Source organism: Labrus mixtus, chromosome 20 (assembly GCF_963584025.1).
Source record: "Labrus mixtus chromosome 20, fLabMix1.1, whole genome shotgun sequence".
Taxonomy (NCBI): domain Eukaryota; kingdom Metazoa; phylum Chordata; class Actinopteri; order Labriformes; family Labridae; genus Labrus; species Labrus mixtus.
The window spans coordinates 1,799,746-1,816,965 of NC_083631.1; the positions used below are offsets into that span (position 1 = coordinate 1,799,746).

Here is a 17,220-nt window from a genome sequence, read left to right on the forward strand (position 1 = left end):
GCCCGCGGCTGTGTGCGCTGGCCCTTTAAGATTTAGGATTTGGGAGTGACGCGGATATGAAAGCTAGTTTATCCCTCTTTCCTTCGCTATGAAACATATTTAGAAAAACTCGACAAACGGCTCATAGCCCAAGTTAATTAGCGAATTAAGATGCTGGCATATGTTATTCGTTAAAGAAATCCAAAACAGAGTGCGAAGTGGTTTCGACTGATTTATCACGTCGGGATTATTGTAGGTTGCAGGGCCGTCCTCCTCCTCCGAGCTGCTACTGGGATAACTTTGGAGAAGTTCTTTGTATTCGGGGGAGTCACACAGCTTGGCCAACAGGCTGAACATGGACTGGGGCACAGACCTTTGGGTGAGTTTGTCCTCTGGCTCGCTTTCGGGGGGTCATAGCCTAACTACTGTCAGGGAAAGCAATAATGCGATTACTTAGATAAAGTCCGGTAACGGTGAACGTCATGTTTTTGAAGAACAAATGTGAGCAGAAGACTCTGGAGCTGCCAGACGGTGCATTCAGGAACACGGTTCCGACTTCGGACAGATTTCTTGCGTTTGGAAGTTGAAACAAAGAGAAGGCAAGCTTAAGCTTAATGCCAACATTGTTGCTTTTAAGATGAGTGAAGGAGTTTGAGTCTTGGATTAGTATTGCATATTAATCCGATGCTTTTGTTTTTGTTTGGATCTTGGATTTTGAGGGAAATATGTAACGTTACATTGTGGAATTTATGAAGAGCACGAGGCAAACAGTGACTGCTATTCAAAACGTCTTCCAGATCTAAATCACCTGAGCAGATTGTTTTTAGAATCAGAAGAATCGGAGGCAACGTTGTCAAGTAGCCTCTTAGTCTATTTCTAGCAACTATTTGACCTGTATGAATGAGAATGTTGTTGGAATGTAAAATGTCAGGATACTATTTGGTCTGGATACTATCATCTTCAAAAACGTGTTAGGTGTGCTGAAGTGGGTTGTACCTGCAGTGAGATGCTTCACTGTTTACGCTCTGGCACTCCTTGCTACCATAGAGATGAAATCAGATGATGTCATTTGCGATGAAAGGAAGCTTCACCAATGAATATCTAGTGACCCATGTGTCTACCTGAGTGCCATGAGTAATTGCTTCACTAAAGGGACACTGATTTAAATTGATTCATGAGGACAATGCAGACCCAATAAATCAATATAGTGATTGAAATCAGCTTCTTTAGCTGGAAGTCAGATAAGATGTGGAATGCTATCAAAACAAACCAAGTTGCTCTAGTGTACAGGCTGTTGAAAAGTCCCCATGTTACACATAAACTCAATGACTGATACACTTCATGTGCAACTACACTGTACCGTCGCAATGAAGCCACACATTTGCAAACATTCACATTCCCATGCAGGGAACCTGGATATGTAAAATGGAGCATTGCAAAAGTGAGGATAGGAGGGTTGTGACCTAATTTCAGAGTCTCCCCCTGGGCCTCATCCAGTGTCCCTCTTCAATCCTACGTGCTGGTGCAACAGCCTAATTAGTTTTGCCCTACTTTGATGAGTTAGAGGAAAAACTGCACCCCGTTATTAATCAGAGGCTCTCTGCTCTGTAGTCCTTCCTGTTCATCACGTAGAGTTGTATCATGTTTTGTAAACTAAATACCCACACAGAAGCCCTTTTTGTCAGTGTGGAATACGAGTTATTGAATGCATTGTTGAAAAACGTTTTTTTTGTACTGTGTGTTTACCTATATAGCCTCCCCTTGTTGGGCTAGACAAAGCCCTGGAGGCATAATTGGTTCGGGTAATGTTTGGCTTGAGAGTCATCCCTGAGGCAAAGTCAGCTCTGTGGCATCTGTCCCCTGATTGCCGTTAATCCAGTGGCTATTTTAAGGCACAAGTTTACACAGTGTGAAGGCAGTGTCTGGGCATTAGCTGTGATAGCCAGACTTGATAATGGGGCAGGTCTAACAGGGCTGGGCCGCTCTCTTTCTAGAAGACGGGGTGACTCAGGGGTGAAACATCCACCCAAGCCTTGTAGGTCGGTGACTTTCAGGCTGACTTATTAAGAAGTTATGTTGCATTCACTGTGTTGCCATTTCCTTGCTGGTATTACTGGAAGTATGGGAAGATTAAGTGTATCTTAAGATAATTTAAACCATTTTGGACTATATTTTATTAAGCAATAGTGTGTGTCGTAAAAGTTTGCAAATTAAAAATTGTGTATGGTGCTCCTAGTTCTACTTTTACCAGGGCAAATTTAGAATACTTCATGCAGCAAATAAGTGGAAATGGGGGAAGGTGAAGATGTGCAACTGATGCTATTCAGTGTTCCCAAGAACGCATTACAATAAATGAAAGTGACTCAAAATGTTTCAACTTATTATAAAGCGGAAGAAGAGCTGAAGTAATAATGAAACAAGTTCAATCAGCTGATTGAGCATTTAAACGTTAGCAGGAGTATCAGAAGGATATCAGAAAAGGCTCATCAAATCTTACTCAATGAATAAGAATACAAAAGGAAACAAATTTACAAATAATACCTGCAGCAAAATAAAACTTAGATGTGTGGTTTTAAAACATATTTCAAAAGTTGAGCACAAAACCAGCCTACAGTGATATAGTACTTTGACTGTGGCTTTGGATAGTTTTTAATAGCTGAAATGTGACACTCATTGATGTTCAAGGAGACAATCATGGTGTCCTTGCTCACTGAATGGTTGGTTTTTAGATTCTTTTATTAAAGCAGGCATTTCTTTAAGCGGGGCACGGTGTTGTTTTTATAGCTGTCACACTTAAATTACAGAAGTCATCACGTTCTACTTTTCTTTCCTGCTATTTGATAAAAGGGCATAGGAGGTAACCTAATGTTTAATATTGGCAGATATTGCATGCTCAGAGTGCAGAAGGGCCCGACGGATTAATCGGCCAGGCGATAATATCGGGTGATTTGAGCATATCCAGTGACTATCGGTATTGGCTAATTTTATCACAGATATGTGCCGATAATACTAGATGTATTCACCAATCAAATAGCATTTCATTTGAGATTCATTGTTTTAAACTAGCAGTTCTCTTTAACCAGCAGAGTGCGCTATATGGATTACAACAAGTATTATCACGTGATGCACGTCATGAGCAGTTACTTTCCAGCTGAGTGACCATCTTCTCATCGTTATGCTGTATATTCTTTTCCACAAGTGTTTGATAACTGCATTTGAGGGATCAACACAATAAAAGTGTATATAGATATCTATATCTACAGATCAAACATAGATCTAAGTAAGATATCGGCCGATATATCGGTATAGGATTTTTTCCTCTCCCAAACATCGATATTGGTATCGGCCCCAAAAATCACATATCAGTTGTGCTTTACAGTTAACATACTACCAACTTTTTTTTTATCAAAAGGAAGAAATCTATAACTCAGAAACATTCTGAAATGTAATTCTGAGTAAACTACATGTGATTTAATAATGTGATTGTGAACTTTCAGTAGAGTTCTTGTTCCTCTATTAGATAACTGTTGTGGTGACACTGATGTATTCAGGGCTAGTTTGATGGATAGATTGATAGATATACTTTAATGATCCCGAGGGATATTCAAAGCATCCAGTCGCAGCTTGTAAGACACACATGACAGTAGACATTTGTTATGTCTAACAACACCCGCTGTCTGCCCTACATAGATCAAAATGAAACCAGTTAAAAGTTATACCTACACCAAGAAAATGTATATAACCTGTATAGGAATGATTCACATAAGGTTACAAACACACATTTGTTTTGTTCTTATGGGATAAAACGTTGGGACAGTCATTCTGCTCTCTTCATCAGTCATAGTCCTGAGTGAGACATATTTTAGAAAAGCCATTATGCTATTGTCAAAAGAAGCCACAGGAGGACAACCATTAAAATGTGTAGTTACTCCCTGGTGTGAAAATTGTTGGTGGGTGAAAACCTGTTTTTGGCACCCCACTGTGACACATTTTCCTCACAATATTCCTGACAAAAAAGCCCCGACATCGCATAATACAGCCTTTGATGCAAGAAGATGAAAAAAATAATGATAATTGGACTTGTGTATAATTTATTATAAAAGGAGGGTAATTCAAAGTGTTTAACAATAAAGTGAAAAAAAAACCCAGCAGAATAAAAAAAAAGCAGTCAAAATTAAATTAGTGCCGTTTTTGAGCGATAACACTGAGCAATGGAATGAATAACAAAGACAACTGGAACCAGGCAGCAACACCAGCAGGAGTATTTTCTGAATAATAATATAATATATTTAAGATGTCAAAGTGCAGGACAGTTGTAGAAAAATGTATCATGAAACTCCCCAGAAAATCCATGTATTATACCTTTAAAAACTGATAGTGTCCTAGTAAGAAATTCAAAACTAGTCACTTTATTATGTTTGCAGTGTGCAGCTTTAGTGTGTGCAGGGGTGCAAAGGGTTAGTTGACCATGAATACAGAACTGTTGTTTATCTGGAACAAATCTGCAAATCTTAACTTCCTTCTTTCATACCCGTCATCTGACACATCTTGGCATGTTGCAGCGAGTTGTACAAAAGCTTCTCTGATTTTCACAAGGGCAGATGAGGCCTGGACCACCATGCCCTGTATGTTATAGGCCAGGCTTCTTTATACCAACACTTTGTAACACAACACAGTTATTCCTACTTACTCTGTCCCAGTTAGATTACAGCTCAATGTTATGTCTTCACATAGTTTGAATCTGTTTCTGGATTGTTTTTCATTCTGATAATTAGTGGGCGGCTGTGGCTCGGTTGGTAGAGTCGGTCATCTCTCATCCTGAAGGTCAGGGGTTCAATCCCCAGCTCCTGCTGTCACATCACATTGTGAAGTGGCCTTGAGCAGAACACTGAACCCCCAATTGCTCCCACTGCTGCGTCAGTGGAGTGTGTTTTGAATGGGATAATGGGTTATTTCTGATGAACACTTTACACAGCAGCCTCTGCCATCAGTGTGAGAATGTGGTGTAAAAAGTGCTTTGAGTGGTCAGGAGACTAGAAAAGTGCTATACAAGCTCACCTCCATGTACCATTTACCATCATTCATTTTCTGTTCTGTTGACATGTGGAGGTTTAACTGGATGTAAACTTCTTTTGCTTGCATAAAAATCTGTCCAAAAGAAAAACAAGGTCACAGTAAACACTTAACAAAGTCAACATTTGAGCAGTAGCCACAGCCACTGGAAACTGTCTGATTTTTCTGTACCCTTCTTTCAAATACAAGACGTTCAATCATTTATGAGGAACATTTGTTGCTTAGAAAACCAGCGTAGGACATCGGAAAATCTGTTAGCTGTAATGACTACTATGACTTCTGTTCTGTAAGTAATAATCCTAATTTAACCCTCTTACGTTGTCTATTGGCTGACAGGCATTTCTTTCTTCAAAGTGTGTTTCAGAGACAGAGGCTAAACTTTGTCCCATTCATTTGTCCATCGTTTATTTTGTGTCTCTTTTGTTTTTACCTGAAGGCTATAGGGTTCATCAGAACAAGGCCAAACTTGTCAGGAATCCCCTTTCATCAACCCTCCCCCCTTCTGAAAAGCAGCAGCTACGGCAGTACAGAAAGCTGAGGGGGAAATGTTTTGATTGTAGAGCGAGAGAAGATTCGCTTAAATCTCGTCTCACACTCCTAACAGGCTTGTCCGAGCTTGAAGGTGTCGGGAAGTGCTCTCCAGAATAAGGAACAAAGAAGAATGAGGAACGTGAAATCCCTCCTTCATACTGAATAAAACTGAAAGGGAAAGTCAGCATATTTAGCTGCACTGTGCTAAATGGTCTCTAAATGAAAAGTTATGTCATAAATAGGTCAAGAATCAACATTAATCAGGGCCTTGTAAAGCTAATTCTATGCACATAGAAGTATGACAATAAGAAAACATGTCCTGTTTTCCTGCCTGTGACCCCTGTGTCCTTTGACTGTCCTCTCCCTGCAACAACATGACACCATTGCCAAGATGTTTTTTTGCACACATGGAGAGCATTCATGCAGTCGAACAAACATGGATGTGTTTATTTTGAGCCTTCTTTTAGGATAAATTTAGATATAGCCTCAAACTCAACCAGAACACCTCAGTTATGATCCAGAAGTGACTCCGTGTTCTGAATCCCAGTGTTGGCTAAACATCCTCTCCTTATTTGCCTCTCATGCTTCCTTCTCCAGGATCAATATGACATCATTGAGAAGCACTCACAGTCTGGCCTGGAGCTGGTGGAGAAGTATGTGAAATTTGTGAAAGAGAGGACGGAGGTTGAGCAAAACTATGCCAAACAACTAAGGTAGGCCGAGCTCTCGTCGCCTCAAATGCTTGTGTGTTGCTCAAACCGTATGTGTGTGTGTGTTTGTGTGTTTGTGTGTTTGTGTCCATCTAAGAAGACTGCTTGTGAAATGTTTGTGGAGTCTTATGACAACTCTGAGACTGAATCAAACTTGTCTCAAGAACACTGGCCTCATTCTCCCACTGCGGTGTGCTCGCTCGCTCTCTCCCTCGCTCTCTCCCTCTCTCTCTCCCTCCCAGTTGTGTCCCAGTTTGCGGGCCCACATCTGGCGCAGAGCTGCTGAGCTTTGCTGGAGAGGAGAGGAAGTGGGAGCAGACTGGCACATGATAGACAGGAAGTGGTCAGAAGCGGAGTGAAAGAATGAAGGACAGCTATTTAAATGTGTTTTTTTGCTTTGAATCCTATTGTATAAAACATCTGTGGTCATATGAGAGTAGGTTTAATTTTGTGAGCTTTCTTTAGCTGTCATCCATCTTTTCCTTTTGCATGCCTGTCTTCCCATTTGTTTGACGCCCTTTTACTGTCCACAGGAACCTTTCGAAGAAATACAACCTAAAACGAAGCAGCAAAGATGAACCAGAGTGCAGGTGAGCCACTGTGTGAAGCCTGCCTCTAAAGAAAACTGTAACATTTTATGTGGTTCATTATTTTCATTGACATGAACTGCACAATAATTTCAGCTTAACCTGCAAATAAGTCTCCATTTTTTTAAGCGCTTAGTCATTCATGCTGTAGTTTTCAACTTCTGTTAAAAATGCTCCACGAAGGAAGCAGAAAAAATGAAATCCCAAGCCTCTTATTATGATTTGGCCCTCTGCTGCCTCCTCGCTGAGCCTGTGTGTGTATGCATCGTCTTATCACTGGTCCAATCACTGTGCTCTGATCGCTCCACCCTTTCCCTTCTCTCCTCCTCTTAAATGGTAGGTTGTCAAGCTATCAGTCCTTTTTGGAAATCCTGAACGAGATGAACGACTACGCAGGGCAGCGAGAGCTCATCGCCGAGAACATGATGATGAACATTTGCATCGATCTCACCAAGTACCTGCAGGACATCAAGCAGGAGAGGAAGACGGTGAGCTTGAAAAGGAGTGGACCCAGGACTGCACTGCGTCAGGCTTAAAGTCCATATTTGCATCTGCATTTATGCCAAATGAATTCAGTATAGCTTGTTTGGTTACATAAAATTTTGCCAGCAGGTGAATATGAAATTTGACAAAATAAAATAAGCGTATAATACGCTGTGTTCAGGCTCATTTAAACGCACAGTTTAAATTCTGCCGCCAGGGGGCTCTCAATCAAAACAATAACAAAAAGATGACGTAGAGGAAGGCGGGGAATCATGGGAGTTCTCTCTGCTACCTCCCCCCAAACCCATGATGAAAACAAACTCCTATTTGACTCTAGTCAAGACGAACGGGCTTAACCGACCTGAGGAAGAGAATATGTTTACCGACGATGTATCCAAGTATAATTTACATGACGATTTTATCACAGCACATACTGCAACAGTAAGTCGGCTTTCAGTGGCAGTCCACGCTTCCTTATGCAGCGATCTTTGACGTAACATCCAGTGTTTCCACGGCAACGACAAACATGTTGTGTCTGTCATGGCGAATCTGTCATGGCAGCTGGAACTTTTCTTTATTTTGCATTTTTGCTTGAAAAAGACCAACAAGATGATTTGTATTATTACATAAAAATAGTTCTGCATTAATAATTCAGTTTCTTGACCAGTCTGTAAACGGGCCAGTCATTGCAGAGTTCATGTTCTCTATACTGTTATGCCTTCAGACTGAAAATATGCAGGATGACAGTACCATTTAGAGTGAGCATGCAGAAGTGAGAAGATGCTTTAAAGAGTGTGAGAAACAGAGAGGGAGACTTGTAGGAGGAGTGGAGCTCTCACTGTTGTGGAAGAGAGGAAGCCTTACTTAGTGTCTCAGGGGGGATGTATGGTCTGAACCAATGAATTGGCTTTTCTCCCACTGGATCACAGAGCACTACAGCCGCGCACAGACTCTCACTGCAGACGTGATGTCTCAAACAGATACACATATTTGTTTTTTTTGTCTGTTATGTTGTGTGGCTTTTGGAGGTCTTTGTTTATTCTGTGTTTGCCCCTGTGCATGGCTGTCTCTCTCTCTCTCTCTCTCTCTCTCTCTCTGTCTGTCATCTGACCCCCTCCTCCTCTCTCACTCGGTCTATTTTTATGAATGTCTACAGTATCTGATGGAGGCCAAGAAGGCCCAGCAGAGTCTGGAGAGCACCTACAAGCAGCTTGACAGTGTAAGTCATTGAATGTGGTTGGTCAGGTGGCTATATTTAACTCAAGTAAAACCAGATGGACAGAGGGGAAAGCAGTTTCTTATTATAAACTCCTGACATTAATCAAGAGCTATTTAGTTATGATTGGAAATGTAATGTAACAATCCCGACATGCCCAACCTCCCTAATCTGTTTCTTTAGAAAGAAAAAAACCAACCAACCACTACTCAAAATAGAAAGAACCTCCTCAGATTGCATTCATGCAATGACCTCACTTAACCGAATGAACTGAATGTGTTCCCTCTCGTTTTCTCTACATCAGAGTAAAAAGCGCTTTGAGAGGGAATGGAGAGAAGCGGATCGAGCAGCACTGTACGCAGAGAAGACTGATCAAGACATCAACGCCACAAAGGCAGACGTTGAAAAAGTAAGAGAGGGGGGGAAATAAAATCTGCATCTCAAAGACTGTTCACCATGATCAAAAGTTAGAATCAGATGCACTTGGTTAACCTGTCGCCTGTGTGTGTGTTTGTTTGTGTGGACTCCAGGCCAAACAGCAAGCTCATATGAGAGCACACATAGCGGAGGATTGTAAGAACGACTACGCTGCTCAGCTTCAGAAGTTCAACAAGGAGCAGAACCAGTTCTATTTTAATGATATGCCACTCATTTTTAATGTAAGTGACAAAGATCAACATTAACCTAGAGTTGACTTTTAAATGAACTATCCATCGAACACTGCCATTAGTGGGGAAAGATGTTGCTCAACTTCTTGTAGGGCTGCTCGATTATGGCAAAACTCATTATTTTAAAATTGATACAAGATTGATTTTACAACATCTGGATGACATGAATTAATGAACTGAAAGCTTCTGAACATTTTGAAAAAGAAGCAACAAAGGAACCAATTGAAATATATACAAATAATGATATAATAATAATGTTTTGAGGTCGTGGTGATGTACTCTTCTAGACAAAATATAACAACAGACACTTTACTTTCCCACACATGAAAAGCCTTGGGACAAAATGAGCTCAACACTGCATGTGTTAATCGTTTCATTAGAAGCCAAAAAACTTGATTAATCGCCCAGCCCCATCTTCTTTTGTTAATAGTTTCAAATGATAAACACTTTTTATGAATTACATTCAGTCACTGGTATTTTGATAAAACAAAATCTACCCTGTTTTGTAAAAAGAAAGTTTTTATAATTAGCACTCTTTTTGGTTCAAAGACTAAAGCCCTACTTTGTTGGTACCCTTCTGTTGGGGTGCCAAGGGTAACAATCGAAGCGGACCTCTTGGTTGGAAATGGGTTTTTTAAAATCTGTGTATTTAGTGTAACTCTTACACAGGCTTAAGTTCTGGCTTTGAGATTTTTTTGACAAAGCATGATCTAATACATTTTGTCTTCATAAATAAATCTTCTACTTTAAAAATGCTGATGCACGCTATGTTGTGGGCTGTGGGTTCTGCACTTTGTCAACCCTAATAGTTGCAGTGTCTAAACAGCTGCTGTTGTCTGATTTCTAGAAGTTGCAGGATCTGGATGAGAGGCGAGTACGGAAGTTGGCACAAGGCTACGTCTTGTTTTCAGACACAGAGAAGCATGTGATGCCAATCATTGGCAAGTGCCTGGAAGGCATTACTAAAGCAGGCACTAACGTTAATGAGAGGAATGTAAGTCAGTCTCAAAGGTTTCAAAGTGCAGCATGGCTTTGTGACAACGCTTGATTTATTGACTGTTTCTAATCCATGTTTGTTTCCGATGCAGGACTCCATGGTTGTAATAGAGCAGAACAAGTCCGGATTTGAACGTCCTGGGGATTTAGAGTTTGAAGACTACAGTCAAGGCATCAACAGAGCCTCATCCGACAGCAGCTTGGGTACACCCAAAGGCCCCATGGAGCTTCTGTCAAAGAATAAGAGCAAAAACTTCTGGCTCTTTAGCAAAAGGAGTAAGGTAGGAAATTACACAATGACAGAGAACATCAGGCTGATTCAGCTCAATGAATGACATCACACTAAAATAGAGGAACTGTTTGGCAATGTGTAACTAGCAACACCCTCCATAAGTAACAGCAACAAGATTGAGAATATGGTGGGCAGCAGGTGACAATGTTCAAGCTCACACACACACACACACACACACACACGCACACATATATGCAACCTTCTCGTGCATGAACCTCTCTCATTGTATTGTACATGAACTCAAATGCACCCCGCCACTTCTAGAACAGGTCCTTGCATGACTCTGCCCACCCCCCCCCCCCCCCCCCACCCCCCTACACACACACACACACACACAAATGCACACATACGCACACACACACACACACAAATGCACACAAACGCACACACACACTCTGTTTCTGCAGTGTGGTTTCCAATAGGTCAACTGGCAGTCAGCATTCTGCAGTGCTTGTGCTTTCATCAGCACAGAGCCCAAACAACATTGAATTTTCCTATACAGGCATCCACAAACACACTGCTGCCATTATGCTGCCCAGAAACTGGCATTATGTCTCACATCACAATAACACAATAACATCTTTGTATCAACAATCAGGAAGCAACAAGGTTTACCAGATCAGTAACAAACTGGATCAGGTTTAACCACACATCGATGTTATTTGGGTCCAAAAGAAGCTTCACTTCATCTTAAATCACAGATTGTATCTCACTGAGGTCCAATATGTAACTAACTGGTGATATGAGTAGCTGACCACATAGCAGCTAACGCCCCCCCCCCCCCCCCCCTCCTCCTCCTGCCCCAGCTCTGAATGATCCCTTCTTTCTTCCCTCGCAGTGTTTCCTTGTTCAGCGCCTCTCTTCTCTCTGCATGTCTTACTGGCTGTGCTCGGCTGTGCACCCCTCCTGTTCTGTGAATGTGTGTGGCACACTGCTCTGTGTCATCAGTCATGCTCTCCCAATTAGGCCTGTAGCAGTATGAATAGGAGGCTGGCTTCAGTGGCCCGGGTGAGCTTTTGGTTCATGTCTGGCCCCTTAAACATTTGCGTTCTCCGCAGCCCTCCTGTACTTAGGTTCCCATAACTCTTGAGAAAAGTAGCACCCAGCCAGTACATGTTCACATAATGATAGTGCTGTACTTCCAGCTCTTAGTATTTACACAAGGGATCCTGTTGTAGGGCTGTTTTAAACCCCTCACTATTGAAGACTAGAAGACATCAGTCTCCTGTGTAATTTAGCTAATAGAGCCCCCCCCCATGTTCCCACAAAGACTGATAGTTAATGAAGATCACTTCAGGCATGTTTTCAACTTAACCTCTTTTTCAGAGGTCATTGAGGGCATTTATTAAACGACCCCCCAACTATCTGCACGTCTGACACTCTGGTAATCAAGCAGGCTATTTATAACAACGGCACCCTCTATGCCGTGGTATTTTATCTATATAGGTCACACTCAGCATAGCATAGGTTGGATCCTACTGAGCCAGTTGGCAAATACAGCTTGAGGAATATGTTTTTTTAATAACTAGGCTTTTGTTGTCAAAGTTAATGCTATCATTCCCGTCATTTATGCTAAATATATTTCTGATAATGTTCACTCTCGATGCACAGGAATGTTGCTTACAAAACTTTACATAGTTTTGTTGACTGTGTGAACTGTTCAATCTTTAAACAAGGCTAATATTTTATCATAAGCCTGCCCATACACAAGAAATGGAAATCAGTTGTTGTTTACATACGACACATTTGACCTGTTGAAGAGAACAAGTTTTAAAGCTCCTGTGAAGAGTTTTTTGAAACTGTTTCAGGTTTTGAAACGGACTATAATTAATACTGATGCCTCGTATTGACTGCCCGAAGCAAAATCACAACAATAGAGAGAGGATTGATCGGTACTATATTGTGCTTGTTACCCTGGTTCCTGGGTATTTGTCAGATAAAGTGTTGTCCAGGTTGCTGCAGAAGAAAACTCCTTTGTGTACATTTTTCAAGGCAAAGTTTCATAATGACCTGAATAAATTAAGATAAAATAATCCTTTATTAATCCCACAACGGGGAAATTTACAAATTACATTCATTTAAAGGAGAAAGAGATTTAGGAAACACAAAGCTGGACATATACAGGACCAGACCAGGAGAGACATGTCCAGCTATGTCCACAGGGGGGTGCAAGAATCAACACAAACCAAAAATTCCTCACAGGAGCTTTAAAAAGCAATTTTGTACATTCAGAAGCAACAAGTAGCTCCTTTAATGCACGCAGAAAATGTTGAGCGCCATATTTTCGGCAGCGCTTCAAATGTTCATCTGCTTGTTTTTATTCATGTTTCGTAACTTAAGTTTTAAAGTTTCATTATATTGTCACTATATTCCTATAATAATGTTATAGTTAAATATCACAAATTATAAAAGCTAGGTTGCTACACTTTGCAAAGAGATTGACCAATTAAAGCACGCTTGGTTTAATCCAGTTGGCTTCACCAGCTCCTACCTTTAGGCTCTGCCAGCCTTCAACCTGGCTGCTGGTGTTGGGCTGCTGTCTTTCTGTTTGTTTGTTTATTTATAACTGTTTATTGATGGACGCTAAAGAAACCAAAGTGTGTTTGTGCATTCAAGCTCTCAGGTTTTTCTGTGCTGGGTTTGCTCCAGTGTTGTCTTCCTGGCTTTGTGGTGTGCTTTCAGGTGTTGATGGTGTTTTTTTCTTTCCCTTTTCACCTTGTTGTCTTCCCCCGTCTCCACCATTTTTGTTTTTTATATCCTTCTGCCCCCCCCCCCCCGCTCTGCATACCTCATGCTCGGGTGCTGGTGCTTTGGTGTCGCCCCACCCCAGCTCTCTCCCTCTTTGCTCCCACCTTTCACCACACCCCCTGCCCCCTCGCTCGCTAACGGACCCCCTTCCCCCAAGTTCGGCCGGGACCCTCTGTCGTACTGTTTGAAGGAGATCAATAAGACAGTCAAACCCAGAATCTCTTCCTTCCGGACGCTCAGGAGATCGGTGAGTCACATTTGGAAAAGGTTTGGGTTCCAGTAGACCTCCACACATCAGCCCCCCCCCCCCCCCCCCCCCCCCCTTTAAAGGACTGAATTCCTTTAAAGAAAAGGGACATTAACCTTATTAATAACGAAGCATTGATATTATTGATCTCAATGGCTCTCTTGCTTTTCTTGATATTTATACATGTTATCAGTTAGGGGGACGAAGAACCATATTTAGATGTTTCTTTACACAAACTCTTTCTTTTCCCCTCAGAAGTTTACTCCAGAGAGAATCATGGTAATACGCACAACAAAGCTGGTGTGGGCATCTCAGTTTCGTGACAAACAAAAATGGCCACCCCTTCTGTACAACTTCCGCTCATCTAATTTGGATAACTGTGTTTAAGGAAATGGATGTGCACAATCCCAAGGCTCATGCTTTGTGGCAAACATTCTGACTCCTGATTTGTATTGAAGAGGTGGCCACCTGGTGGTGGAGTAAGGGATGACCGCTGGGGAGCACAAGGGGAAACTGAATATCTCTTTACCAAAATGTCTCATTTGTCTGGTCTTTCCTGGCTCACATTATCGGATAGGTTTTTTTTTTTTTTTAGAAAATTGGTTGCAAAAAAAGTTGCAAATATAAAGTCATATGAGAGGGCTGGGATGTTTTTCTGGGGTGTTTGGTGGATTTGGGTTCAGCTCATTGTCAGACATGAACTTTTTAACTGAATTTAAAGCCTAAAAAAAGTATCTGGGAGATTTGAAACTAATGTCTTGTCAGTCAAACATTGTCCTTTGAGCTGAACTCAAAAAGCAGGGTCTGTGCTCCTCCTGAGGTGTGTGTTTCTGGTAACTGTGGTTATGTGTGAGCTGAAACTCAGCGTTAACACACCCTTTTTGTGAACTCTTGCAGCCCACAGTGACAGAGGACTTCACCCATCTTCCTCCAGAACAGCGCCGGAAGAGGTTACAACAGAGACGGGAGGAAATCAGCAAAGAACTGCAAAAGGAAGTAGATCAGAGGTGTGTGCAGTTAGTGTGTATCTGTGGGTAACCTTTTGCGTATTAATAGGCAGATCTGTTAGAAGTGTGGATACAATACTCCTGCAGTGCACATTACTGTGTGTATAACTCTGGGGTGTCTGTGTGAGTGTTTGAATTGTTTACTCAGCCCTGAGCTCTGCAGGGAACCAATTTCTACTGAAAGTCACTTTCCCCTTTCCTCCCTTGTTTCTCCCTCCCGTGTTCAGCGAGGCCCTGGGGAAGATGAAAGATGTGTATGAGAAAAATCCTCAGATGGGAGACCCAGCGAGTCTGGCATCCCAGATCAACCAGACATCCCAAAATATAGAGCGGCTCAGAGGAGAGCTCAACAAGTACGAGGTAATCCCAGACTCTGTTTTTTAAAATCGTTCTTGTGATGTCATAAGTACTAAACTGTCACATTATATGACTTCTTATTATTCTAACCTATAATGAATTGATCAGAGTGTCAGGTGTCTGAAATGTATTATTAAGGTAGCCAGATTTCTTTTTGGTCTGTAAAGCTCATTTATTTGTCATGTTGTCTTTGTTATATTATAAATAATAGGCTGCCTAGTATTCAGAACTTCACAGATCAAGGGGCGGGGGCATTAAACCCACTGAGGCATTGTGTTTGATATTAGGCACCAACAATAACACATCAGTCTTCAATCATCTCACAATAAATAATATTCGTTTTTCTTTTCCCCCTTTTCACTTCGACTTCCTTTTTTGTAAGACATGGCTGGCAGAGGCAGGAGGTCGAGGGGAAACACTACGATATAAAACTCACACATTCAACAACAACAATGGAGCTCACGATGTGCACAGGTTGGTAAACAGGAAATTTGGATAAAAGGAAGTGATTTGGCAACACGATGCGTGGTCTGTTCTGAACTGGAAACACATGTATTCTTTTACTCTCCAGCCCTGATGGAGCACAGTCCGATGAAAGCACTCCTGATCCCTCTCAGGCCATCTACGCCGAGTTCGATGATGACTTTGAGGACGAGGAACTAACTGCTCCTATTGGGAAATGCACAGCCATGTACAACTTCCCCGGTATGTCAAAGGCTGTTTTTCGATTTTTGCTTGCCTTTCCATCTCTTCATGAAGAGCGAGTGAACTCTGCAGACTGGCACATGTGAAAAATTGCTGACTTCTCAAATGTCTTCATAAAGGAGATCACTTTCCTCTGCATGACAGCTCTCCCCCTGGAAATCTGAATTTGACTTTTAAAATGTTAAATTATTGAGTCGTTGCGTAATCTTGCATTGAAGCTGTTTTCTAAGAAATGAACCTTTTGACTTTCCACACTTGGAGGAAAATGTCATGTCAAAAAAGGCTTTTTGTGTGGGCACAGGGATATTGTACCAAATGTTTTTTTCTTTCAGGTGCCAGTGAAGGGACCATCTGTATGCAGGAGGGGGAGGTACTGTCCGTTGTGGAGGAGGACAAAGGGGATGGCTGGACCCGGGTCAGAAGGAACAATGGGGATGAAGGCTACATACCTACATCTTATGTCACCATCAACCTTACTGAATGACACGCATGTGAGAAGCAAGAAGAGAAGAAATGATCACCTCGTCTAACTGGATGCACTTCTTCCAATGGGACCAATCATAAGAGAGAGGCCACAGCACTATGGGCTGGGACCACTAGTGTATCCAGAAGGGGACCCAAATAAGGTGCTTCAGTTTTTTGAGAGCAGCACCCCCAGGTGGGCGGTGGAATGGTGCTCACAGTGTGTTCCTTATGTCTGACATTACATAATTGTTAACCTAGATACATGAGCCACCTTAAAGCACAAAGTTATTTTACTTTTTAACCCATTGTCTCAATATCTTTTGGTTTTTGGTTAAAAGTGTTGCATGGACTTTAGGCACCATCACTGTACGAGTGCTTGCTCCACAGCCTAATAAGGCATTACTTCCTGGAGATGAGACAAAGAAGTGGAGGTTCAGGAGAAGGAAGGAGGAAGATGAGTGCTGCTTACATCTTTACACTGAGTGTTCATATCACCTCTGTGGAAGTTACCTCTCCTCAGCTAAACAAACCTGACCTGCTCTGACCTACAACATGACTGAACCTTCAATTAATGACCTGCAGTTCTCATTTGTCCCAAGCATGCCACTTTCTGGTTTTACTGGCACTTGGGAATATTTACTAAACCCTCACGTTGCCCATTGTTGGACTTAAAATCTTGAGTGTCCCCTGGGATGAGTGAAGTTTAGGTGGAGACGTCTCTTCATGCACACAGCAGTACAAACACTCCAGTGTTCAGACAATCACAGAGGAAGTTCAGTTCATGTTTTCAACTGCAGCAGTAACAAGGATTTAACCGTAGTTTTCTCATTGTAACAACCTGAATATTGGACTAAGAATAATTTATTACAAATGTGTATGTTTTATAAATAAAAGTTTTGAGTTTGAGAGAAGTTGTACTTTATGTTAAGGATGTTCTCGCGTTGCTCTTTTTACCCTTGCACACATAGTGGACAGCCTAGCCACGAAAGGGAGTAAATAATGCAAACATTAAACGTGTTACCTTTAATACTATTGTATTTATGTAATAAATAATATATTTTTTAGTTATCACATCACCACTATTGTCTTATCAGCTCTTTAACCATTCAAACAAAGATTGTTACATTGTGAGAGACAAACTACACTCTGATTATGT

The 17,220-nt window shown here is 41.6% G+C and overlaps 1 protein-coding gene across 5 annotated transcripts; it reads left to right on the forward strand.

Annotated features, from left to right (window-relative positions):
• The first annotated feature begins 35 nt into the window (after positions 1–35).
• trip10a (thyroid hormone receptor interactor 10a) lies at positions 36–16,986 on the forward strand. Of its 5 annotated transcripts, XM_061065823.1 has the most exons (16): positions 36–358; positions 6,181–6,296; positions 6,827–6,883; positions 7,221–7,368; positions 8,520–8,582; positions 8,884–8,988; positions 9,110–9,238; positions 10,095–10,241; positions 10,336–10,524; positions 13,366–13,530; positions 13,786–13,809; positions 14,428–14,537; positions 14,765–14,897; positions 15,277–15,368; positions 15,466–15,599; positions 15,932–16,986. In XM_061065823.1, the coding sequence occupies exons 1-16, from the start codon at positions 335–337 to the stop codon at positions 16,081–16,083; spliced, it is 1,788 nt and encodes a 595-aa protein (XP_060921806.1). In that variant the 5' UTR covers positions 36–334; the 3' UTR covers positions 16,084–16,986. The 5 variants fall into 5 exon arrangements, with proteins under 5 accessions (XP_060921806.1, XP_060921808.1, XP_060921810.1 ...); XM_061065825.1 differs by lacking the exon at positions 13,366–13,530; XM_061065827.1 differs by lacking the exon at positions 6,181–6,296.
• Positions 16,987–17,220: the final 234 nt, after the last annotated feature.

Coding starts and splice junctions, on each gene's coding strand:
- trip10a (XM_061065823.1), top strand. CDS start 335: ATGGACTGGGGCACAGACCTTTGG. Junction 8,583..8,883: donor CCTACAAGCAGCTTGACAGT/GTAAGTCATTGA, acceptor TCTCTACATCAG/AGTAAAAAGCGCTTTGAGAG. Junction 10,525..13,365: donor TCTTTAGCAAAAGGAGTAAG/GTAGGAAATTAC, acceptor GCCCCACCCCAG/CTCTCTCCCTCTTTGCTCCC.